Source organism: Oryctolagus cuniculus, chromosome 16 (genome assembly GCF_051225735.1).
Source record: "Oryctolagus cuniculus isolate XC-2025 breed Fujian yellow rabbit chromosome 16, ASM5122573v1, whole genome shotgun sequence".
Lineage (NCBI taxonomy): Eukaryota > Metazoa > Chordata > Mammalia > Lagomorpha > Leporidae > Oryctolagus > Oryctolagus cuniculus.
This window is the reverse complement of record NC_142882.1, coordinates 48,221,362-48,243,567: the sequence shown is the minus strand read 5'-3', so window position 1 is coordinate 48,243,567 and position 22,206 is coordinate 48,221,362. Positions and strand designations below refer to the sequence as shown.

General features: G+C 38.4%; 1 protein-coding gene across 6 annotated transcripts in view; it reads left to right on the top strand.

Annotated features, from left to right (window-relative positions):
* TMEM196 (transmembrane protein 196) overlaps positions 1-21,979 on the top strand; it is a 65,873-nt gene extending 43,894 nt beyond the window's left edge. For 3 of the 6 annotated variants that reach the window (XM_008261501.5, XM_089315343.1, XM_051852792.3), the window contains exons 2-5: positions 12,897-12,953; positions 17,020-17,274; positions 18,746-18,819; positions 20,951-21,979. In XM_008261501.5, coding sequence (XP_008259723.1) covers positions 12,897-12,953; positions 17,020-17,274; positions 18,746-18,819; positions 20,951-20,957 — 393 coding nt within the window. In that variant the 3' untranslated portion in view covers positions 20,958-21,979. The remainder of the gene's footprint in view (positions 1-12,896; positions 12,954-17,019; positions 17,275-18,745; positions 18,820-20,950) is intronic. The other 3 variants (XM_002713705.6, XM_051852793.3, XM_089315344.1) reach the window with 2 other exon arrangements.
* Positions 21,980-22,206: the final 227 nt, after the last annotated feature.

Sequence of the window (22,206 nt, the reverse complement as noted above, 5' to 3'; positions counted from 1 at the left end):
GCTTCAAAAAGTTCATGGAAAATTGACTTAAAAGATGTTTGTTTTGGTAAAAAATGTGAAATTTATGCATAATTTTTTCATAACATGCATTTCTACTAGTTATTTGAAAAACCCTCATATGCATGGATTTCAGTATTTTGCACCAAAATAAATATTTAATGTGATTTTCCAAAACTTTTTAAAGTATCCTTCTATGTATATGTACATATAGAATTTTGAAAATTGTTGCCAAATTCCTCAGTAAAGAATGTATCAATCTATCTTTCTACAAGTAATATGTGGCTGTCTTATTATCTACTTCTTTGCTGTGATTATCAAACTTATTATCAATCTTCAGGATTTCTGTCAATCAGATAATTAAAAATATATCTGAGTTAGTTTAAGACTGTATTTCTCTCCTTACAAATGAAGTTGAGCACACTTATGTTTCAAAGTCATTTGTATGTCAGGGAAGTATTTGTTCATCCTTTGCCTATATATCTATGGGATTATTAGTCTTTCCTTTATTGATTTCTAGAAGTTTACTTTACATGAGGGAAATTGGTCTTGTGTATAGTAACAAATATGTTCTTTAGTTTGTCAATTTGAACTTGCTCACAATTTGTTGCCATGAAGGGATTTTTTTCACATTTCCTTCATTTTAGTTTCATAGCTGTTAGTTTTTGAGTCTATCAGTCTTTTTTTTTAAGATTTATTTATTTATTTGAAAGTCAGAGTTAACACACAGAGAGAAGAGAGGCAGGGAGAAAGAGAGAGAGAGAGAGAGAGGTCTTCCATCTGATTCTTCACTCCCCAATTGGCTGTAATGGCCAGAGCTGCGCCGATCCAAAGACAGGAGCCAGGAGCTTCCAACGGGTCTCCCATGCGGGTGCAGGGGTCCAAAGATTTGGGCCATCTTGTACTGCTTTCCCAGGCCATAGCAGAGAGCTGGATCAGAAGTGGAACAGCTGGGACTCGAACCAGACTCGAACTCGACTCGAACTGGGATGCCAGCGCTTCAGGCCAGTGCATCCACCTGCTGCGCCACGGCGTTGGCCCCTTGAATCTATCAGTCTTTATCATAGATTTTATAGTAAGTAAAAGGTATTTGCCACTTCAAAGTAGTAAGGAAATTCTATTTTCTTCCAATGGTTTTATGGTTTTTAGATTAAATCTTTAGTCCATCAGGATATTACCCTAGTATGGTATAAAGTACACTAGGGTAATAATTTCAATTTTTCCAGAAGGATACAAGATGCCCAAACTCCATCTATGAAGTAGCTTTATTTCCCACAACTGCTTAGAGATCCAGTTTTATTACATACTGAATTTCATGAACATTGTAAATATTTCTAGACTTTATAATTTTATTCCTTTAATTTTTCTGTTCATATGTAAATACCATTCTACTTGCAATATTGACATTTTATGATGTGCTGTGATATCTGTGCTAATATTCAACCTCACTGCTCATGTTCACTACAGTTTTTCTCTGGTATTTCCTCATTCTTTCCTATTACTTTTAGCATCACCATCCTAATTTAAAGAAACCCTTTGATCTTTTATTGAAATATATTAAATTAACAAATTAAATATTCATGGTGTTAAATTTTTCTATCTACAATCATTATCTTCATCTGTTTGGTCTGTGGCAACAAAATACCATAGACTGAGTAATTTATAAAGCAAATGAAATGGCTCAGATTTATGGAGGCTGGGAAGGCGAGATCAAGGTGCCAATAGGTGCAGTGTACACTGAGAGTCCTCTGCTCAAATCCTGACAACCCATTATTGTTTACTATTATTTACTTTTTGCACAATGTCATTTAGAGTCATACAGTACAAAGCATTCTCAGAGAGCCTCCCCCCAACCCAGTTAGCAATATGCATTTAAATTCATCCAAATCTTTGAGTGTCTGATAGTTCCTTTCTTTCTATCCCTGGATAGTATTGTGTTAGAGGAATCTACCACAGCTTATCCATTCACTTGATGGATATCACTGTTTCACATCTTCGTCAATAATAAATTAAGGTCAATAACATTTCAAACAAGTTGGATAAAAACCTAAAAACACAATTTTTTTGGATCACATGGGAAGGCTACTTAGCCTTGTAAGAAACTGCCACACTGTAACCCAAAATGTACATATCATTGGGATGATGGGCCTTGTGGTACCAGTAGCTATGGCCCTGGGTCTCAGTGATGTAAATAAGACCTTCCCTGTGTCCTGCAAAGGTGAACTTGATACAGCAGCAACATCCCTAATCCCAGTACTGAGGGATGTTAGGGAGACTTTGCCCCAGTCCTATGGGGTGAACACAGGTTATTATGCCAGTATTCACACTAGCAGGTATGGGTGTGGAGCAGTGAAGTGCAGGTAGATTTTTTTCACGGGTCTCACAAGGTAGGTTCAATTGACTCACAAGGTGGAACACAGTACTAACTGTCACAGTCCTAGATTTGCAGGACACAATGTGGTCCCTGATAAGATCTCACAGGGTGAGTGTCAGTTATGCGGGAGATTGTGAGCTGGCAGCTACCAATCTGAAGCAGAAGAATGCAGGTAAGGCCCTCCAGATCTCATGGGTGAGTGCCATTTACTCCAGGGGTTGTAGCACCAACCTTGACAGGCTCAGAGTTCCAAGGCACAGAAGGAACTGCAGGGGTGTGGTGGGGGCTTGTGCCCTGGCCATGAAGCATGCAAACTTATGCTGCTTCACATCACCAGTAACTGCTATCATCTGTTTTGTCTGTTTTTTTTTTTTTTGGTGATTTTAATTGGTACGCATTATTGGTATTTCACTGTTATTTATATTGAAATTTCTTAGTGACAAATCATGTTGACTAACTTTTCATGTCTTTGTTGGCTATCTGTGTATCTTCTTTGCTCAAGTGTCCAGATCTTTTGCTCATATTTTAATGTAGGTGGTTGTTTTCTTATGGCTTATCTTTAATTTCAGTCTATTGTCTTTCAAGACTTTAATAACTATTTACATAAGTGTTTTCCCTGATGCCTCTTTTCTTAATTTGTTTCAATTTTACTTCATTTTAATTTTAACACCCATAAAAAGTGTACAGATTTTAGGGGTATGATGTGGTATTTTGATACAGATATACATTGCATAACGTTCAAATCAGATAAATGTATCTATTATCTCAAACATTTATCATTTCTTTATAGTGAAATCATTCAAAATCCTTTATTATGACTTTTTTCAAGAAAAAACATACAGTATAATAGAACAACCAAATACATTCCTCCTATTGACCTATAACTTAGTACCTGTTATACCATTGCTTCCTCTCCAACCCAGCTCCCCTCCCTCCCAGAACTCGGTAACCACCATTTTACTCTCAAATTCTATGAGATCAGCATTTTCAGATTCCACATAAGCGTGAGCCTGTGAGTCACTTGGCCTTCTGTGCTGGGCTTGTGCTACCTTCAGTTTCATTTATGTCATTCTATCCAAAGCATTGAATTCATGAATTCATTCTTTTTTACTTACTATAAAAGTGATCAGAGCCTTCCTGATAACGGTGTATCTACGTCTGGTTAAGTAAAGGAAGATGTGGAACATTTGACAAAGGCTCAGAAAAGATTAGAGACTAAGGGGGAAATGTCCATCAGCAAGGATAAAAAGCACACAGTGTAATAAGTTAAAGGGTTGGGAGATAATGACCTCTATTCCTAAAAGCCATTAGACTGAATGGCTTTCACTCTTGGACCTTATGTTATGAACATGTCTTGTGTTTCTCCCTTGAATAGTATTTTATTCGGCCTTTATGTGTCTCTGTATCTCAGTGAGTATAATTAAAAGGAACTTCAATGAGGTGGAGAGACCAGGAGGGAGTGGTTTTGTTGGTAATGCATTGCTCATGTTAGAATCACCTGAAAAGATTTGAAAATACTGATGTCAGAGTCCTGCCATGCAGGTTCCAACTGTAACTTGGTCAAAATATCAGGAATGTTAAAAGTTAATATGCAGCCAGGTTTGAGAACCACTGCCTTTAGACAGGTTTTCCAACTTGGTTACCTTTCTCTCTTAAAAAAAAAAGATTTATTTACTTATTTTAAATATAGAGTTACAGAGAGGCAGAGGTAGAGACAGGGAGACACAGAGAGAGAGGTCTTCCATCTGCTGGTTCACTCCCCAAATGGCAGCAATGACCAAAGCTGGGCCGATCTAAAGCCAGGAGCCAAGAGCTTCTTCTGAGTCTCCCACATGGATAAAGGGGCCCAAGGGCTTGGGCCATCTTCTACTGCTTTCCCAGGCACATTAGTAGGGTGCTGGATCAGAAGTGGAGCAGCCAGGACTCGAACCAGTGCCCATATGGGATGCCAGCACCGCAGGTGGTGGCTTTACCTGCTTTGCCACAGTGCTGGCCCCTCCTTACTCCCTTTTACACAGGTACATTATATAGGAATCAACAGTGGGAATGGATCCCAGGTGGAAGGAAGCCCATGAGAGATGGGACATCCCTAGGAATCTAGCCAAGGGTCATGTAAGAAAGTCAATGTCATGTCTTTTTGCACAATATTAAGAAAAAAGATCTGCTTTTTGCATGTGCTTTTAGTGCTAAACTAAAAAATAATCATTTTAAGAGACTCCATTGTTATTCCTTAACTAAAACATCATTGAAGGAGAATAAAAACATTCCAGAATTAGTGGTAGCAAATCAAGTCACAGAACATTTATCCAGCTACCAGATAAAACATTATTGAGAGCTAGACACTTTCTAATCAATGTCTCCATATTTCATGTTTATGTCTTTTCCTATCTGTTTTTATACACCTTTCAAAGAAACTAAATTTGAAGAAATTATATAATCATCAAAGGTTATCAAATTATTTAATTAAATTTGTGGTTAATTCCATTATCTTAACAGAGAATAAAAAGTAGTAGTGTTTCTATTTTCTAATGCTTATATATTATGTAATGGCTAAGGAATTCCAGATTACTTAATCGCAAGTGGATAAATGTTATGTAGAAAAACTTAATGAGCTGGCTTAAAACAAGACTGGTCATCATCTTTCTATTTGTTTTTAAAGATTTGTGGATTTATTTGAAAGACACAGTTACAGAAAGAAGAGAGAAAGAGAGAGAGAAAGCGAATGAGAGAGAGAAATCTTCCATCAGCAATTCACTCCCCAAATGGCTGCTACGGCCAGGGCTGAGCTATTTGGAAGCCAGGAGCCTGGAACTCCATCCAGTCTCCCAGATGGGGGAGCAGGGACAAAAATACTTGAGCCATCTTCCACTGCTTTCGCAGGTGCATTAATGGGGAGCTGGATTGGAAATGGATCAGCTCAACACTCATATGGGATGCCAGCATTGCAGACAACAGCTTAGCCACTGAGCCACCATGTCATCACCAACATCATCATAATTGCCTCCACCCAATCTTGTTTACTCACCTGGCTGGCTGATAGAACTGCTGTCTTTTTCTGCTCCCATGCAATCTTGGCTCCACAATTTTCCATTACATAATTCGAGCTGAGAAGTTCTACAGTAATCTTTTTCACTGTTAGTCTCTCTCAAAATAAACATTTTTGGAGAGAAAGGAATACTTCTGAAGAACCCGTTAACTAGCACCGAGGGTAATGCTGACAGAAATAGAACCAGAAAGGATAAAAGAGGTTTCCCTTCATGTGAGGAAAATGTGAAGAAAGCCCTTAGTCTGAATGGTAACATTAATGGAATTATCTATGTACTTATTTTTTAGTTTCAATTCATTCCTTTCTTCTTTGTAAAATTTCCTGACACCAGTTGGTTTAATTGTGGTTGGGGCTGCATTTTTCTCTTTATTTTTATTTTCTTGGTCATCCATAATTTAATGCACAAATTTAAGGCTCTGTTTTTCCATCAATATCTAGAACTAGTTAGAATCTCTATAATTCCTCTACCTGATGCAAGAATCTTAAATAGTTTACTTACTTCTGTACTCCCAACACTCCTTATCTCATGCCAAAAATCACATGAAATATTCAACCCAAACATATATTGATTTTTCCAAAAATTATTTTCCCTTTAAAAAATACACTGCTTTGCTTTCTTTTGGGCCTCTGCTACTGTGTGCCTTTCTTATGTCATGCCCTGAACACCAGCTGCTAATCATACTTTCAGAGCATTTCATGTGGGGTGATTTCTTGGAAACCACATTAACTTTCTATTGCTTCAGTAACAATTACCACAAACTCAGTGACTTAACACAACTGAAATTTATTCTCTCAGAGTCCCACAGGCCAGAAGTCTAAAATTTATCTGTAGGGCTGCCTTCTTTCTGGAGGCTCCAGGGAGAATACATTTGCTGCTCTCTCCAGCTGGCAAAGCCCACCTGCACCTGCACCTGCACCTGCACCTGCACCTGAGCCTGCATCTCTGCTCAGAGCTCACCTATGCTCATGGCTGCCATCTCCCATTTTCAAAGCCCATTGCTCCAATTCTTGGTGTCTTTGCTTTTATGATCACATAGCCTTCTGTCTCTTGTGGATCATCCCTCCTTCTTAAAGGATTCTTGTAGTTATACTTAGGGCACCCCTAGATAATTCACAATAATCTCCCAGTCTCAAGCAGAGACTCTTTAAACTTTTTGGTTTCTTTTATTTGCAAGGCTGAGAGATATGGATGTCCCATCAGCTGGTTTACTCCCCAAATGCCCACAACAGCCAGGGAACTTGAATTCAGTCTGAGTCTCCTATGTTCTTGGCAGGAACTCAAGCACTTGAGACATCACTTGCTGTCTTTTGCGGTATGCATGATCAAGAAGCTGGATTAGAGTGGAGCTGAGTCTCAAACTCCTACACTCTTATAGGGGCTATGGGTGTTCCAAGCAGTATTTCAACCACTGCTCCAAATGCTTGCCTGTCGGCCCTTAGTATAATCACTTCAGCAAACCCTCTTCACCATATAAGGTTAAATTTACTGGCTCTGCTGATTAGAACCCGTCTATCTTGAGAGCACCATAATTCCTGCACTGTAGCATCAGTCCTTTGGCTAAATGTGCATCCTTTTTGTAACCTGTTGTTGGAATGACAGTCTGACTCAGAATGCATTTTTTCAAATAATTTTGTTCCTATTTTGTCTTAAAAATTTTTTGAGCTGTCAGTGTGAGAGGCAGAATCATTCTAGTGAAGAATTTCATTTTATTACTGTTGGTATTGTTGGTGCACCATAGTCTTCAGATTCCCCCAAGGGTGGGTTGAGGTTGTCTTGTGCTCTGGCTAGGAACTGCGGTGCTGGAAAATTTTGACAGAATGCTGCTCCATCCTCAGTCTGAGTCTCCCCTCTCCTCCACTACAGAGGGGTCTCCTCTTGTGCTCTTGCCTCTTCCTAAGTGTAGACTCTGCTGCCCAGGATGTTAGGCCCAAGATGAATTCTATTCACCTCTTCCTGTGTGCAAAGAATATTTTCTTCTATTTTTTTCTTCTTAATACAGTAGCAATACATACATGTATATGACCTGGAAAAGACAGGCCTTGGTTTACTTTTGAAAGGGGCTTAAAGCTTTTGCTTAATATAACAGAAATGGAAGGCAGAAACAGGGCATTGCAACTGCCCCCATCCACACACACACACACACACACACACTCACATTGTCCCACGCTCACTGGTAGGATGACCTACCAGTGTTTCTGTCTCACATGTAGGCAACAAGTGGCACTGCCTGTGTTAGACTTCCCTTGGTGGAGCTTGTCCCTTACAAGTGAGGCTGTTTCAATGCCTTGGAGACTCAACTCTCTGATGGGCTCTAGAAAGTGATAATGTTGTAGTCTATCAGCTTTTCCTTATGATTAGGGTGAGAAAGACACATTTGCATCTTTCTGCATCCTAAACAAAAGCAGAAATCTCCATGAGCCATTCATAAAGAAAATCCACTCAAAACAAAGAAAGCTATTTTCATAATAGCTCCATTCATGCAATGAGTCACTACTTTGATTGTCTATTGAATCTAACCCAAACTGAATCAAATGAATCACACTTGGAGGACTAACTAGCAATCATCGGATTGCTATATTTATATTGCTTCAGATTAAAAGCAAAGCAAATCCCCCTCTCTGGGTTTAAACAGCCCATCTTTTCAGAAATGAAGTTGTATTTTCTCATGTAAAGTTGTGTATCTCATTAAGGCTATGTCTAATGACCAGCCATCAGCTTTACTTTCTTTTAATTTGTTTTTTACTTGCTTCATAATTTCCATCATGTGGGTAAGTGTTTTGCAGACTTGACAAAGTTATGTCAAGCAGGGAAAAAAATATACTTTGAAATGTTATCATAAATTCAGATGTATTTGAATTCAGACTGCAGGGGCCAAGTGTAGTGGCATAGCAGGAAAAGCCACCTCTTGTGTTGCCAGCATCCTATATGGGTACCAATTAGTGTCCCCCTCTTCTGCTGAAGCTCTCTGCTAGTGACCAGGGAAAAGCAGTGCAAGATGGCCCTAATGCTTGAGCCCCTGTCATCCACGTGGGAGACCAGGATGAATCTCCTGTCTCCTGGTTATGGCTTGGCCCAGCCCTGGCCATTGCAGCCATTTGGGGAGTGAAGTAGCTAGGAAGTTCTCTCTATCTGTCTCTCTCTGTAACTCTGTTCAAATAAACAAATAAATTTTAAGAAAAAAAATACAGGTAGATCTAATAGTTTCTAGTGTTCTGTAGCACAGTTCACAAAAATTTATTAGCTATTAGCCGGCACCATGGCTCACTTGGCTAATCCTCTGCTTGTGGCGCCAGCACCCTGGGTTCTAGTCCTGGTTGGGGCACTGGGTACTAGTCCCGGTTGCTCCTCTTCCAGTCCAGCTCTCTGCTGTGGCCCAGGAAGGCAGCGGAGGATGGCCCAAGTGCTTGGGTCCCTGCACCCGCATGAGAGACCAGGAGGAATTACCCGGCTCCTGGCTTTGGATCAGCACAGCACTGGCCATGGCGGCCATTAGAGGAGTGAACCAACAGAAGGAAGACCTTTCTCTCTATCTCTCTCTCACTGTCTATAACTCTACCTGTCAAATAAAAAATTATTAGATATTATATAAAATCTATAAGAGAAAATGTAGCAGTATCTAAACAAAAAAAAAGAATAGAAAATGGAAATGTTAGTTGATTTGATCAACTAACATTGTATACATGTGTTGAAATATTGTGTGGTGGGAACAATTTTTGGTGTAGCAGATTAAGCTGTAGCCTAAACTCTGGCATCCCATATGGGTGCTGATTCTAGTATCAGGTCTCCACTTCTGATCCAGCTCCCTGCTAATGGCCTGGGAAAGCAGCAGAGGATCGTCCAGGTACCTGGGCCCCTGCACCCACGTGGGAGACCCAGAAGAAGCTCCTGGCTGCTGTTGTGGCCATCTGGGGAGTGAACAGGTAGATGGAAGCTTGCTACCTCCCTCCCTCTCTCCCTCTCTCTCAGTTCTTTCAAATAAATAAACAAACAGATTTAGACTGTAACACAATTGACTACCTTTCTAGCTATTTTGCGAAATACAAGAAAACTACAAATAACAACAAAATACAACAAAATTACAACAAAAACTAATGTGAGCAAGGGTAGAGAGAGCAGTTGTAGGTGGTAAGTGTTCATTGCACTTTTCTGGATTTGCTTTCGTAATCCGCACTATACTAACCCTGAAAAGTACTTTTATAATGCATTTCCATCACATTGCTAGGAACACATCCCTTAGACACTTAATAAAGCTTTAAATTATGTGTGTGACTTCTGACCTTGATGTGTGACCTTGTATCCAGCAATCGCTAGACCTATCTAAACTTCTAGTTCCCCACAGCCTATGTGTAAGCTGCAAGGGCTAAATTGAGTCATCTTCTCAGATCCCTGCCTGTGCAATGACTTGGAGTAACTAAGAAAACCAGGGGCTGATGTTATGGCACAGCAGATTAAGCTGCTGCCTGCAATGCCAGCATTCCATATCAGAGCACTAGTTGGAGTATGCTTCCAAATCAGCTTCCTATTAATGAGCCTGGGAAAGCAGTGGAGGATGCCCCAAGTCCTTGGGTCCCTGGCACCCACAAAGGAAGACCCAGATGGAGCTCTAGGCCCCTGGCTTTTGCCTGGCCATTTAGGGAGTGAACCAGAGAATGGAAGTCTTTCTCTCTCTCTCTCTCTCTCTCTCTCTCCCTCTCTGTGTCTTTCATCTCACGGTCTCTGCCTCATCTTCTTCCCCTCTCTCTCCTTGTCACTCTCCCCTTCAAATCAATAAATACTTCTTTAAAAATGAGTAAAAATAACCAATGGAATGAAAAATTAATTTACTACTTTGGTGGGGAGGGGACTTTTTTTATAAACTATGATGACTAAACTTGAGCCAAGATCTCTTGATCCTATTCAGAAAATCCATGATTTCACATAGCTCCAAGTATACATTTTTAATTTTTCCCTCAGGTTCTAGGTATTTTCTTAAAAAATATTTACTTATTCATTTGAAAGAAAAACAGAGAGAGAGGCAGAGACAGAGAGATCTTCCATCTGCTGGTTCACTCCTCAAATGGCTGCAACTGCCAGGGCTGGATTATCAGGTTGAAACCAAGAGACAAGAACTCCATTCAGGTCTTTTATCTGGGTGCCAGCATCCCAAGTACGTGGGCCATCTTCTGCTTCTGTTTCCAGGCACATAAACAGAAGGCTGGAGCAGAAATGGAGCAACTGGGACTCGAATCTGTGCTTATACAGGATGCTGGTATCACAGGCAGTGGTTTAACCTGCTGCCCCCCAACACCAGCCCCTCTAGGCATCTTCTAAAGAATGTGGATTTCAGATACTCCAACAGAAGCTAACTATTGAGAGCATTTACACTCTAGGGTGGAAAGAGAGTAGAAATTTTTTTCCTTATTCCCTTCCTCTGCATCTCCCCACCTGGACTCAGAACTCCCCTTTTCCATTTGCTATCTCCTGTGAATGGTGAGTGACAGTTAGACCTGACAGTTTCACTGTCTCTTTGTTCCAACCAAGTAGCGTATGCTCCTGAGGTCCCCTCAAACTTCACTGTAAATAAATAATGGCAATGTTTATGGATTTCAACCACAGTCCCAAGAAACACAAAGCTACACTGCTCACAGATCATTTCAGGAGTGAGTTCTGGGTAAATGAGCTAGTGGGTTATTTGGGGGAAATTTTAGGACAGGCTGGGCCTTTGGTACGAAGCTGGAAGCCATGATGGATACAGAATTGGTCCACACTGGAGTTGCTTGTGCACAAGTTTGGCAGATATAAGATGAGATGAGCCAAAAAGAGTCCATCCAAGGACAAGCTCATCTGCACCAAGGATCCAGAGAGTGGAGGGAAATGATCACTCAGAAATAGCTTTTAAGGTTTCTAACAATTAAGCAAGTATTCTGGTTTAATAATGTTCTGGGTTTCTCTCTTCTCACAATGGTATAGTACTAAAAATACTTCATTAATTCTTTTTATAGAGAATGCTAAACCTTTGTCTATGACATAGTTTTTGAGTGTAACCTCAATTAATATTTTACTTTTGAGAGTTGGACACCTTTGACTATCAAAATAGCAACTTTCTATGTTAATATTTATAAGTGTTTTCTATTTTGGTCTCTGGCTTTGGTGCTATATTCAGAAAATCCTTCCCACTCCTCTAAAATTATATAAATATTTAACTTTGTTGGCTCCAAATTGCACTTATAAATTTTAATGCAGTTATAAATTTTTATACATTTAAATACTCAGTATTTCATATTAATTTTGGTATATGATATCAGAGAAGGTTGACAAAATATTCTACCACTATTTAATGAACAGATGATCCTGATCCTTTCCCAATGAATGTGAAAGGCTATCTAAATCATATAATGAAGTCTTGCATATCCCATTGTCTCCTGGGGGAATTGTCTTACTGGACCATGGCTTCTTAATCATTTTGCTACGTCATATAGGCAAGTTCATTCGCAACAACTTCCCTTACCCATTATTATCTAGCAAATTCTTTGAATACTTCTTAAATGCATTTTATTTCTGATAATCCTTAGAATATTTTAACATGGATATTTTTAATTTAAATAAGAATAGAATACCTAGTTGAAACTATCAACATAATTATTATGATGGCTCTCCTTGACTTGAAAAGCAAATTGTTAAAATCCAAGGAAATAAGTTTTCTTTGCAAACTAGAAAGTGTCTAGTAGGCTTATTACATCTAAATGAATTTATTTTATTTCTATGGTTCACCTTGAGTCTGACACATGCATATTTGTAATCAAATGGCCCTAAATACTTATTCAAATTAAACTATCTGCCATTTTGTGGTAACCAACATGTTTATTAGTCTGGCATCAGTAGAAGATTTGATGTAATTTCTTTGGTAAGGCAATTTTTTTCACCCATGTCTTTATTTACAGGTAACGATAAGTCAACAGTAACTTCATCCCTTTGTGTTGGAAGTATACACAAGGGCAGTCTTTCTGGTAGAATGAGGAGGTAGCCATTGTGGCAATTTGAAAGGTACAAAGAATGTGTCTATAGAGACGCAGCCCCCGTCTGATGCCTTCTCTTTTTATTTGTGCTAAATTCCCCAGCTGTGGTTCACTCTCCTGAGTCCTAGCAGCTTAGCATGCATGAGTGTGTCATGCAACTTCTTCCTCAGAACGTGGGAAGGGTAAGAAGACAGTGAACAGAAATAAGAGGAACGAAACTTTATTTTCATTTGATGCTCAATTTTGCTTCATGCTAAAACTGATTCAAGTTTTCCTTACATCAACCTCACATAAATAAATTTTGATTAGAATTTGTATATTTATCCATTACTATTCTAGAATGAGGTCTTTTCCTTCCCAGCATTGGCTGGGGATTTACGATTCCCAAAGTTCCCTGGAATAAGTGTCAGAGTGAACAATATGCTCAAATCTAGGGGCTCTCCTGTCTGAAAACTGAGTAACTGTTCTTCGTTTCCTTTGCAGTTTCTTCTTTGTGGCATATGTGGAATATTGTGCGCCAAAAAAAAATCAGGACTTATCGTAAGTTTTTGTTTTGTTTGTGCCTTGAAGTGTTTGAAAAGAATTCAAAAACTAAACTGATGATGAGCCAACTTTCATAAAAAGGAGACAGACACATAAATGCTGGTTTTCTTGTCTCTGAGAAAATGGTCAAGAATATTAGAGACTATGGCAAAATACCAACAATGTGAATAGCTTTGAAATACTTTGAGTGCATGCATATGCAACTTGAATGACTACAGCAGGTGACAACCTCCACTTTTTCCAGTTTAGAGACTCCCAGGCTATCACCTGAACCCCTCAGTGAGCTACAAAAGATAAAGCTTGAGTCTGTGGGAACTCTAACTGGTTTAATAAGGAACTAAGTCTCAGGCAAACTGGCTTTCTAAGCCTGTGAAACTAGTTTTTGTAAAGCAGCAAGAGAGCTGGGTTGCTATGGTTATAGTGCATTCTCAAAGATTTATTCTATTTTATTTTATTTCATCTTATTTTATAACTGTGAACACACATCTAAGTATTTTCAGCTGCTTTGTGGCACTATCCTAGGTTTCTGGTTTCAGAAACATGCTCCCAGTTAATCTGATACTGGCTAGGGGAGAACTCTGTGCACTGAGATGTGGATTCCCCACTGCCTTCTGAGTCATTTTAGGAGAGTTTGGAAATAAGGAATAAGCACAGTTTATTTTATTGAGTATTACAGGCAAGATCTTAGGTCCTTACAATTTGGATACATTAATACCACCCAAGGGCCTCAGGAAGTAGCCTTTGAAGTCTACAGAGCATCTTCCATGGGGAGACCAGTTATCTGGGCTGGGCAGAGGGTGGAAGCACTGCAGTTATTTTCTAATCATCTTTCTCTGTGAGAAAAATCTGTTGCAATAAAAAGGAGAAAGTTCTTACTGCCTTAGATATGTGAGATGTAATTTTTAAAAAGTATATGAGGGGAAAACAAAACCACTGGAGAAGAAAATGAATTTTATTGGATGCTCACACTTTGTATTTATTATTCTTCCAGCATTCTTTAGATAAGGCCTTCGTTCTGTCTACATACACCCTCCTGTACCAATGACAGGAGGGGGGGACAGAAAAGACAGGAAGTGATTTTTAAAAAGGAATGTGTGTTCCTTTTCTGTCTTTCTAATTCTCTTATCAGTTATAGAAGAGAAGATTCATAAGATCTGAACTTTATAGAAACAGATTTCTATAAAGCAGGTTGTAGAAACCCCTACCACCAGAGGTGCTCTGACCTCTGCCCTCTATCAAAGAATTCTCTGCTCTTTAACCAAATTTTTTTTGACAGGCAGAGTTAGACAGTGAGAGAGAGACAGAGAAAGGTCTTCCTTCCATTGGTTCACCCCCAAAATGGCTGCTGCGGCCGGTGCGCTGCGCCAATCCGAAGCCAGGAGCCAGGTGCTTCCTACCGGTCTCCCATGCAGGTGCAGGGCCCAAGCACTTGGGCCATCCTCCACTGCCTTCCCGCAGAGAGCAGAGAGCTGGACTGGAAGATAGGCAGCCGGGACAGAATCCGGCGCCCCAACCAGGACTAGAACCCAGGGTGCCGGCGCCGCAGGCAGAGAATTAGCCTAGTGAGCTGTGGCGCCGGCCTCTTTAACCAAATTTTATAAAACTTTCTCCATTCTAATATCTCTAAACCCTACAATTGTCAGTCCAGTGAGATCTGAAAGTAACATAAACTGGGTTACACACTTAGATACATATTTTAATATTTTAATTTCTAGGTGAAAATGTTCTGTCAACACATGTTAATGAACTGTCTTGTCTTTAAAGAATTAATGAGAATAACATCAGGAGAAATATGACTTTTCCTGTGATAGTAAATTAAATGTGTCATCTACTTTGCTAATTAACAGCAATTCACTATTTGAGGGTTAGAATATAATATATTTCCATATTTTCTGAAAATAAGTAAGCAGCAATATATATATATCTAGGAAACTACAGCTTATCTGAATATCCTTCAAAGTGCAATAGAACTGGTTGGTTCTATTTGTAATTGTGAGCTATATGTTCCCATCATTTGGCGGTCTATTTTCAGTATTACATTTAGTGAACTATGAAAAGACTTTCCTCATCCATCATTGAGTTTGTAGTCCGGAATATAAGTGCTGTGAAACAGACACAGTAAAGGATGATGGATTAAACTGGAGAAACAAAATGAACTACTTATAGTTCCTTCTGACCATAATGCTTTTTGGTGTGCTATTTCATATATCTATGGCCAAGCACTCTGCTTGCAGCTGCATGCCATTAGGTGAGATGATGTATCCTCAATGAAGCCTCCTTTAAAAACCTGGGTTGGGCAAGCCATTCATTCTTCTTTATTAATATTCACCAAGACATGTTGAAATGTAGGATCTTCTCTTTCACAAGATTGAAGTCTACACAGGGGTAATAATTGTCAGTCACTTTTTATAATACAGCAGCTAACTCACCCAGGGCCTAAAAGACGCGAGAGGCTCATGAGAGCTTGCTAAACTCAACTGGCCACTGCAGATAATACATGATTAGGTGAAATGAAGTGCTGAAATAAGTTATAAAGTGGTTTGCTCTGGGTAACTACTGCAGAGGAGATCAAGAACGTCCAGGAAGGTTTGTGATAAAGTTAGGACATGACTGATGCCTTCTTTCAAGGAAGAAACACAATTATTTCCAAGAAACAAAAATGTATACCACTGAGGTGAGCCCCATTGTTGGTAAAGAAAAGTGGTTGAGATGAAGACTGTGTTGCGGAGAAGAGTGGAAGGAAGATTGGATGATTAAGTCAGTATCACCCTATTATGGATCATGAAAACGCATAGAATTATGACCAGATACAAAACCAAAATAAAATTATTACAATTATTGGCATATTTAATTAAATTTATTAAATAGTCACAGAACATTTACTACACAGAAGGAATTTGTGCTTGGTTCTTCTGGAGAGCCTACGATACTCATCGAGGTCAATGAGCAGAGATACAGATCAAACCAATAGTAAAACCAAAAGCAAAGCCACAGCCTGTGTTTCTCCAAAGCAAATAATCCAACGGTATTTTGGGAACATTCATTATTCATACCTCATCAGGGTGCCAATGAGTGAAAAAAAAAAATCAACCAACCAAAAAAACAAAATAACCTGAGAAACAAGCACAGTTCACAGGAAGTCCTGTTGGATAAAGAGATATGCACACCATGAAACACTAAATTAAAAGAGATTTAACTAAATTTCCTCAGCTCACACAGATATGAAGGTAAAAAGATTTAACATGAGAAGAAGCCAATGATAGATATTTTTATAGACTTGACCTAATAAAACTCAATTTGACATCAAAATTTTGGATTCAGTCCCTAAATTTGAATACTACCTGATCACCATTCATTTTTCCAAAATCTTTCTCTCTCTCTATTTATTTATCTATCTTCTTCCAGTGATCTGTTGGGATGATTAATTGAAAGGATACTTAGCAAAGCAGCACACAATAGATATTACAAAAATGTTATTTAAATCTGAGTTTACCAAGAAGACAAACTATGTTCAGAATTTTCACAAGACATCCTTAGGTTTAAAACTGTCAGCTATCAATTTTTGAAACACTTTGGTCTACACCCTTGATGAGTCAAACTGTACAGAAATGCAGGTGACCGATAGGCATTTGCCTTAGGGGTTAACATGCCTATGTCCCACATCTTAGTGCATGGGTTTGATTCCTGGCTCTGACTCTTGACTCCAGCTTCCTGCTAATGCAGACCCTGAGAGGAAGTGCTAATGGCTCAGGTGGTCGGGTCCCTGCCTTCCACTGGGGAGACATGGATTGCAATTCTTTCTTCTGGCTGGGGCCCCAAGCCAAACCTAGCTGTTGCAGGCCTTGGGGAGGAGTAAACCAATGGAGGGAAGCTTTCTTTGTTTCTCTCTCACTCCATTTCAAATAAAAAAGCCATTTAAAAAAAAATCCCAGCTGAAAGAATAGCTCCTGTGTTCTTGGATGCATCCCAAACACCTTTTCTTTATTGCAGGTTAGAAGTAAAGGACATTTGGGTTCTGGTGCTCACTGCTTCTACTTTAACACCCTTTTCTTCTCCTTATCAGATGATCCTCTTCTCAGCCTGCTGTATCTGTGGACTTATCGGGGGCATCCTGAATTTTCAGTTCCTTCGGGCAGTCACAAAGAAGACCTCTTCCCTGTACCCTCTGCACCTGGCCTCCATGTCTCTGGCATGCATTGGGATTGGGGGCTGCACCCTGTCTTCCTGGCTCACGTGCCGACTTGCGAGCTACGAGCAGAGGAGGATGTTCTCAGAAAGGGAACATTCCCTCCATCACTCACATGAGATGGCTGAGAAAGTGAGTTTTGTGTCTTTCCTCTCATTGCTGTTATCTGAGGAAGACTGCAGGCCTAGGTGGATCAAGTTGCATATTTAGATGATAGTTTGAGGAGTGAGAGTTCTCAAGTTTGGCCATATTGGATCATGCCCAGGAATTTTTCAGTAGCTCTTTCTCTGCAATTCATGGGCATTTTTCAACATAGTTCTATAGTCTTTCTGTCTTAAGAAACACGGTTCCTAAAATAGCATTGCAGAAAATATTGAAAACCTTATAAATATGGATTTTTATGTATTTTACTGAAGAAAAACACATAACTAATTTGTCTCCACTCAATAATGCCAGTTTTAGAAATCATATGAATTCTTTTTTCTAGCTCATCCCTTGTGATGCATTTGATTATGTAAATTAGATCTTCATGTATAAAGGGGCTCTTTAATAAGGCAACCAAATGCTTTGTCTATCAGTGCAGATACTATAATCCATATAAAGGTTCACTTAGTTCTCATCTAAACTCCATGCATATTTGGGTAGCATGGCCTTAGTTTTAAAAAATGGTCCTTGCATAATTATTTCATGAGGCATATTCAAACAGGAAGTTACATTAATTGCATTAAAAGACAAATGGTATAGAAAGTTTTCTATATTTCTGTCAATGTTTTGCACATATTTCTTAATTCTGTACCTGCTGCTGAATCAACTGAGTAAAAGATAAAACATCTGTTAAACAAACTCACTAAGAAAATAACAACATTATCTTTTGCTTGATATTATAGAAATAAAATGCAAATGCACAAAGTGCAAGAAAGAGTAGTAAATTATCGTGTATTCCTTTTTTTTTTTTTTTTTTTTTTGGCCAGGCAGTTAGACAGTGAGAGAGACAGAGAGAGAGTTATAGACAGTGAGAGAGAGACAGAGTGAAAGGTCTTCTTTCCGTTGGTTCACTCCCTTAATGGCCGCCACGGCCGGCTCTGTGCCGATCCAAAGCCAGGAGCCGGGTACTTCCTCCTGGTCTCTCATGCGAGTGCAGGGACTCAAGCACTTGGGCCATCTTCCATTGCCCTCCTGGGTCACAGCAGAATGCTGGACTGGAAGAGGAGCAACCGGGACTAGAACCCGGGGTGCCAGCACCACAGGCAGAGGATTAGCCAAGTGAGCAGGATGCCGGCCGTGTATTTCTTTATATTGTCATTTCACAGGAAAAATTACTCTGCAGTTAAGCTATATCTATTTTGTGTGCAATCTATACATATAAAAAGTAAATGCAGTTAAGTTGTCCCAAAAAGAATTTAAAACATATCTATGCATGCCCTTAAAGAACTAACACTATACAAGTAATAGGGTTGCTAATGTAAAGAAATGGGTTAAAATAGATGATCATTATATATTTGAGTAGTGGTTCATTTATGTTCGATTTTTATACAAGTGTGCTTTAGTTTTGTGTGTATATTTTTGTACAATATTTATTGTATGACTGTTATATTTACATCAGAGATTGAGGGCTATTGAAATTACCGACTTGCCCAGCTGCCCGGTGGTGCCCCCGACACCGGAGTTACCTACAAGGTACGCTGATTTCTAGGGAGTTACCATGTTGTGATGTTGCTGCAGGAAGTGCCACCTCCTCTAGGAAGCCATGATGTGAGCAGATCAGCCTGGACTGATGCTGTGATGTTGCTCCTCAAAGTATCACTGTCATGAAAACTACCTTGAGGAGCTGACATGAACCTACATGGCAGAATCTTGCAGCTTGAAAGTTGGTTGAGTATTTAAAATATTCAGCCTGCCTATAAGCATCCAAACACATTTCTGCTTGGATGACTCATGACTTTTTATTCTCTGTTACATTATGACTCTGACTCAATACCATCATTCACAGACCGAAGTTTTGCATTTAGTAATAGATGTTTCTGGATAAAGAAAAAAAGTATCTCTTAAGCCGAAGTTGCATAAATAGCCAAAGCTTGACACTGATCCAGCAAAAACTCTGAAGGGAAATGATCTGATAATGATACAATTCAAAAATTATTTCCCACATTTCAAATTAGTGCAAGTATTCATGGTTCTAAGTTTGGTTAAATAGTCTGATTGGAAATATAGAAAGTCACAAACATAGCATGGTATACTTGCAGAAACTATGGAAGTGCCAAGCTTGGTCCTCCCCAAATATAGACTATAATATTCTTGTTAATTTGTGCATACCTATTTGCAAATAAATTGAGAGATGCATCCATTTAAAAACTAATGTTTGCTGTCATTTCCTCTCAGTAATTTTACTTTGTCCATGTTGGGATGAATTCAGTTGAGAAATTCTTTTATGGTATAAAATTTTTAAGAACTGCTTTCTTTAAATCCTGCAAAAAAAAAAAAAAGGCCAGTAAATTACATTAGCTTTTAACGATTTTAAATAGATTTGAAATATTAGCATATTATCATTTAATTCTACTTTTCCATGAAGTTTGTGAAGTACCGTGGTAAAAGTCATTTTAGAAGCAGAAAATCACTTGAAATTTATTAATTTCTGTAAATCCAGTAGGAAATTATATTTTTTTCTTCTGGAGAAACAATTGAGTACATTTTGTTGATGATCATTTTGGGGTGACAATTTCTACTCCTCCTGTCTTCAACAATGAGATTCTGAAGGAAGTCTCAAATCAGATTTCTCAAATATAAACTTAACCCTAACTCACCCAACATATTCTTCAGACTTACCTTCGCCAAGTATAGCTCTACAGGTTTATGAACATTCAGTTTCTCCAAATAGAAACCAGACATAAATTGATAGGAAGAGATAACTGAGAAAATAATTTTCTACTTTTTTTTGCAAATAGGCCTGTTCAAGTGTATAGAGATATTATCAATCTATTGTTAGATAATTATAGTGAAATGTTTATAATGTGGTCTCCTAACCATTGTGCAAGCCCATGGGCTTTCCTTCTCATCACCTTTTATTGTGTAGTAAAGGGTTGCACATGTAATAACATATATGAAGTCAAAACATCTCAATTTTTCTCAATATATTTTCTATAATTGCAAATAGAACTTTGTTGATTTAACCTCTACATCTATGTTTTCATTGTCTCCTCATGCAGTTTTCCCTAACTTCTTAGTGATTGATCCCTCAAAACATGAGAGAGATCTCACTGTTTTGCTATTCACTATAGGAGTGAGTGACAATGCCATGAAAAAAATCCTTCCTACTGTGAGTTTTGGAGTGATCTAGAGTTATGGATGAACAATGAACTCTTGGTGGGCCTTTTTCAGTTCTTAGCAAAGGCCACACAGCTTTCTATAGAGCAGAGGTAACCCCTAGAATGTGTTGGTCCTTTGCTGATATGCTCAGCAGTGTGCGTTGGAAAGCCTTGGACTTTTAACCACTCTCTTCCTTCCAGGTTAGATCCTTCCAGATCAGAATTAAGGAAAGGACAGGGAAATGGAGGGAAAAGAGGAGAGAATGAGATTTCTCTGTAGGGTGAAGACTTTGGTCTAACAGACTGTCACTTCAGCATTTTCATGTGCTCCAAGATGCCATGAAATTTTACTTCTTAAAATGCAGCAACAATATCAATCCTTGTCCTTCCCCGCAACTCAGCAAGTGTTTCAATGGCTTGAAATTTCCGTTTTGCAAATCCGTTAACCAAATGAAAGTCTTATTGTTAAAGTAAATTTTAATTAATGCATGTTATTTTCCTAACAGGAAATGACTGACAACATGAGCAATGGAGGACCACAACTGATATTTAATGGAAGAGTATAATCAATATTTTAAAGAACTGAATATTTTTTAGGACTTTCATGAGGCAAGGAGATACCAAAGGACTAGGAGATAAAATTAAAACAGTTCTTGCATTTGCTTTTGTCTCTCCTGAGTATCCACTAAAATTATTCTTCCTCAATTTTGCCTCATGTATTTCTCCAGCCTTTTTTTTAATGGGATGAAAAATTTTCCTGAAATGTCCTAGTTCAGTAATTTCAACAGACTTTCCAGATTGTTCTACAGAGTTTTCAGTTTTAAAAAAAGCAGAAATAAGATTCATATTCTATACAAACACTATGTGACTCGCATGAATATTAGCTTTGTAATGACATTTCATATGAGTAATTGAAAAGTACAAATATCAAGAAGTAACCATAACTTATTGATGTCTTTGTTTTGAAAGACAGCTGGCTTCAAGAAAATCACAATTCAAAACCTCAGCAATGCCTTGATATAAAAACATTGCAATTATTTTCAATTTGTGAATGAACTATATTTCCTAATTTATTTGTAAATGACAAAAAACTCCTAGAGGATAAAAAAAGAGATTTTTTAAAGAGAGAGTGAATTCTAATCTGTATGATATTTTTGCATTTTTGCACAAGAGTGAGTAGTTGTAAGTGAATAGCACTTAAGGAAAATTAACACATTTTGATCCTACTGTGCAGATGGATCTGCACGTTCATGAATGAGCCTAAGGATAAAGTATGTGTGGATATGTGTGTGTAAATCCTGTAAATATTGAAAGTCTTACATCATATGTTTATAGCAAACATGAATGTAAATAGGTAGTAAAAAGACATTATGGTTTGCAGGGCTGTTATCTGGATTCTATTCCAATAGAGATGGAAAGGCAATTGTTCGAGGCCTTTTTTGTCCATAAAATCATATATTCAATTTATACTACATTTGTCCACTATTATTTTTATTATGGCTTTTGTTTGTAAATAACATCATGGTTGATATTTATGAAGCTGAGTGACTTGAACAGTAAATATAAAGAGATTATTGATTATGATGTTTATATACCAGCAGTTATTATGGTTCAGTATAAGCATAATTTTCAGTTACACATTCCATATTTATAAATAAAAACACTATGGTATATAATTGCTCATGACATTTACATTTCAAACATCTTGCAGTCCTATTAATTTATACAGAAAAGCACATGAGGAAATTGCAATTAACCTTGC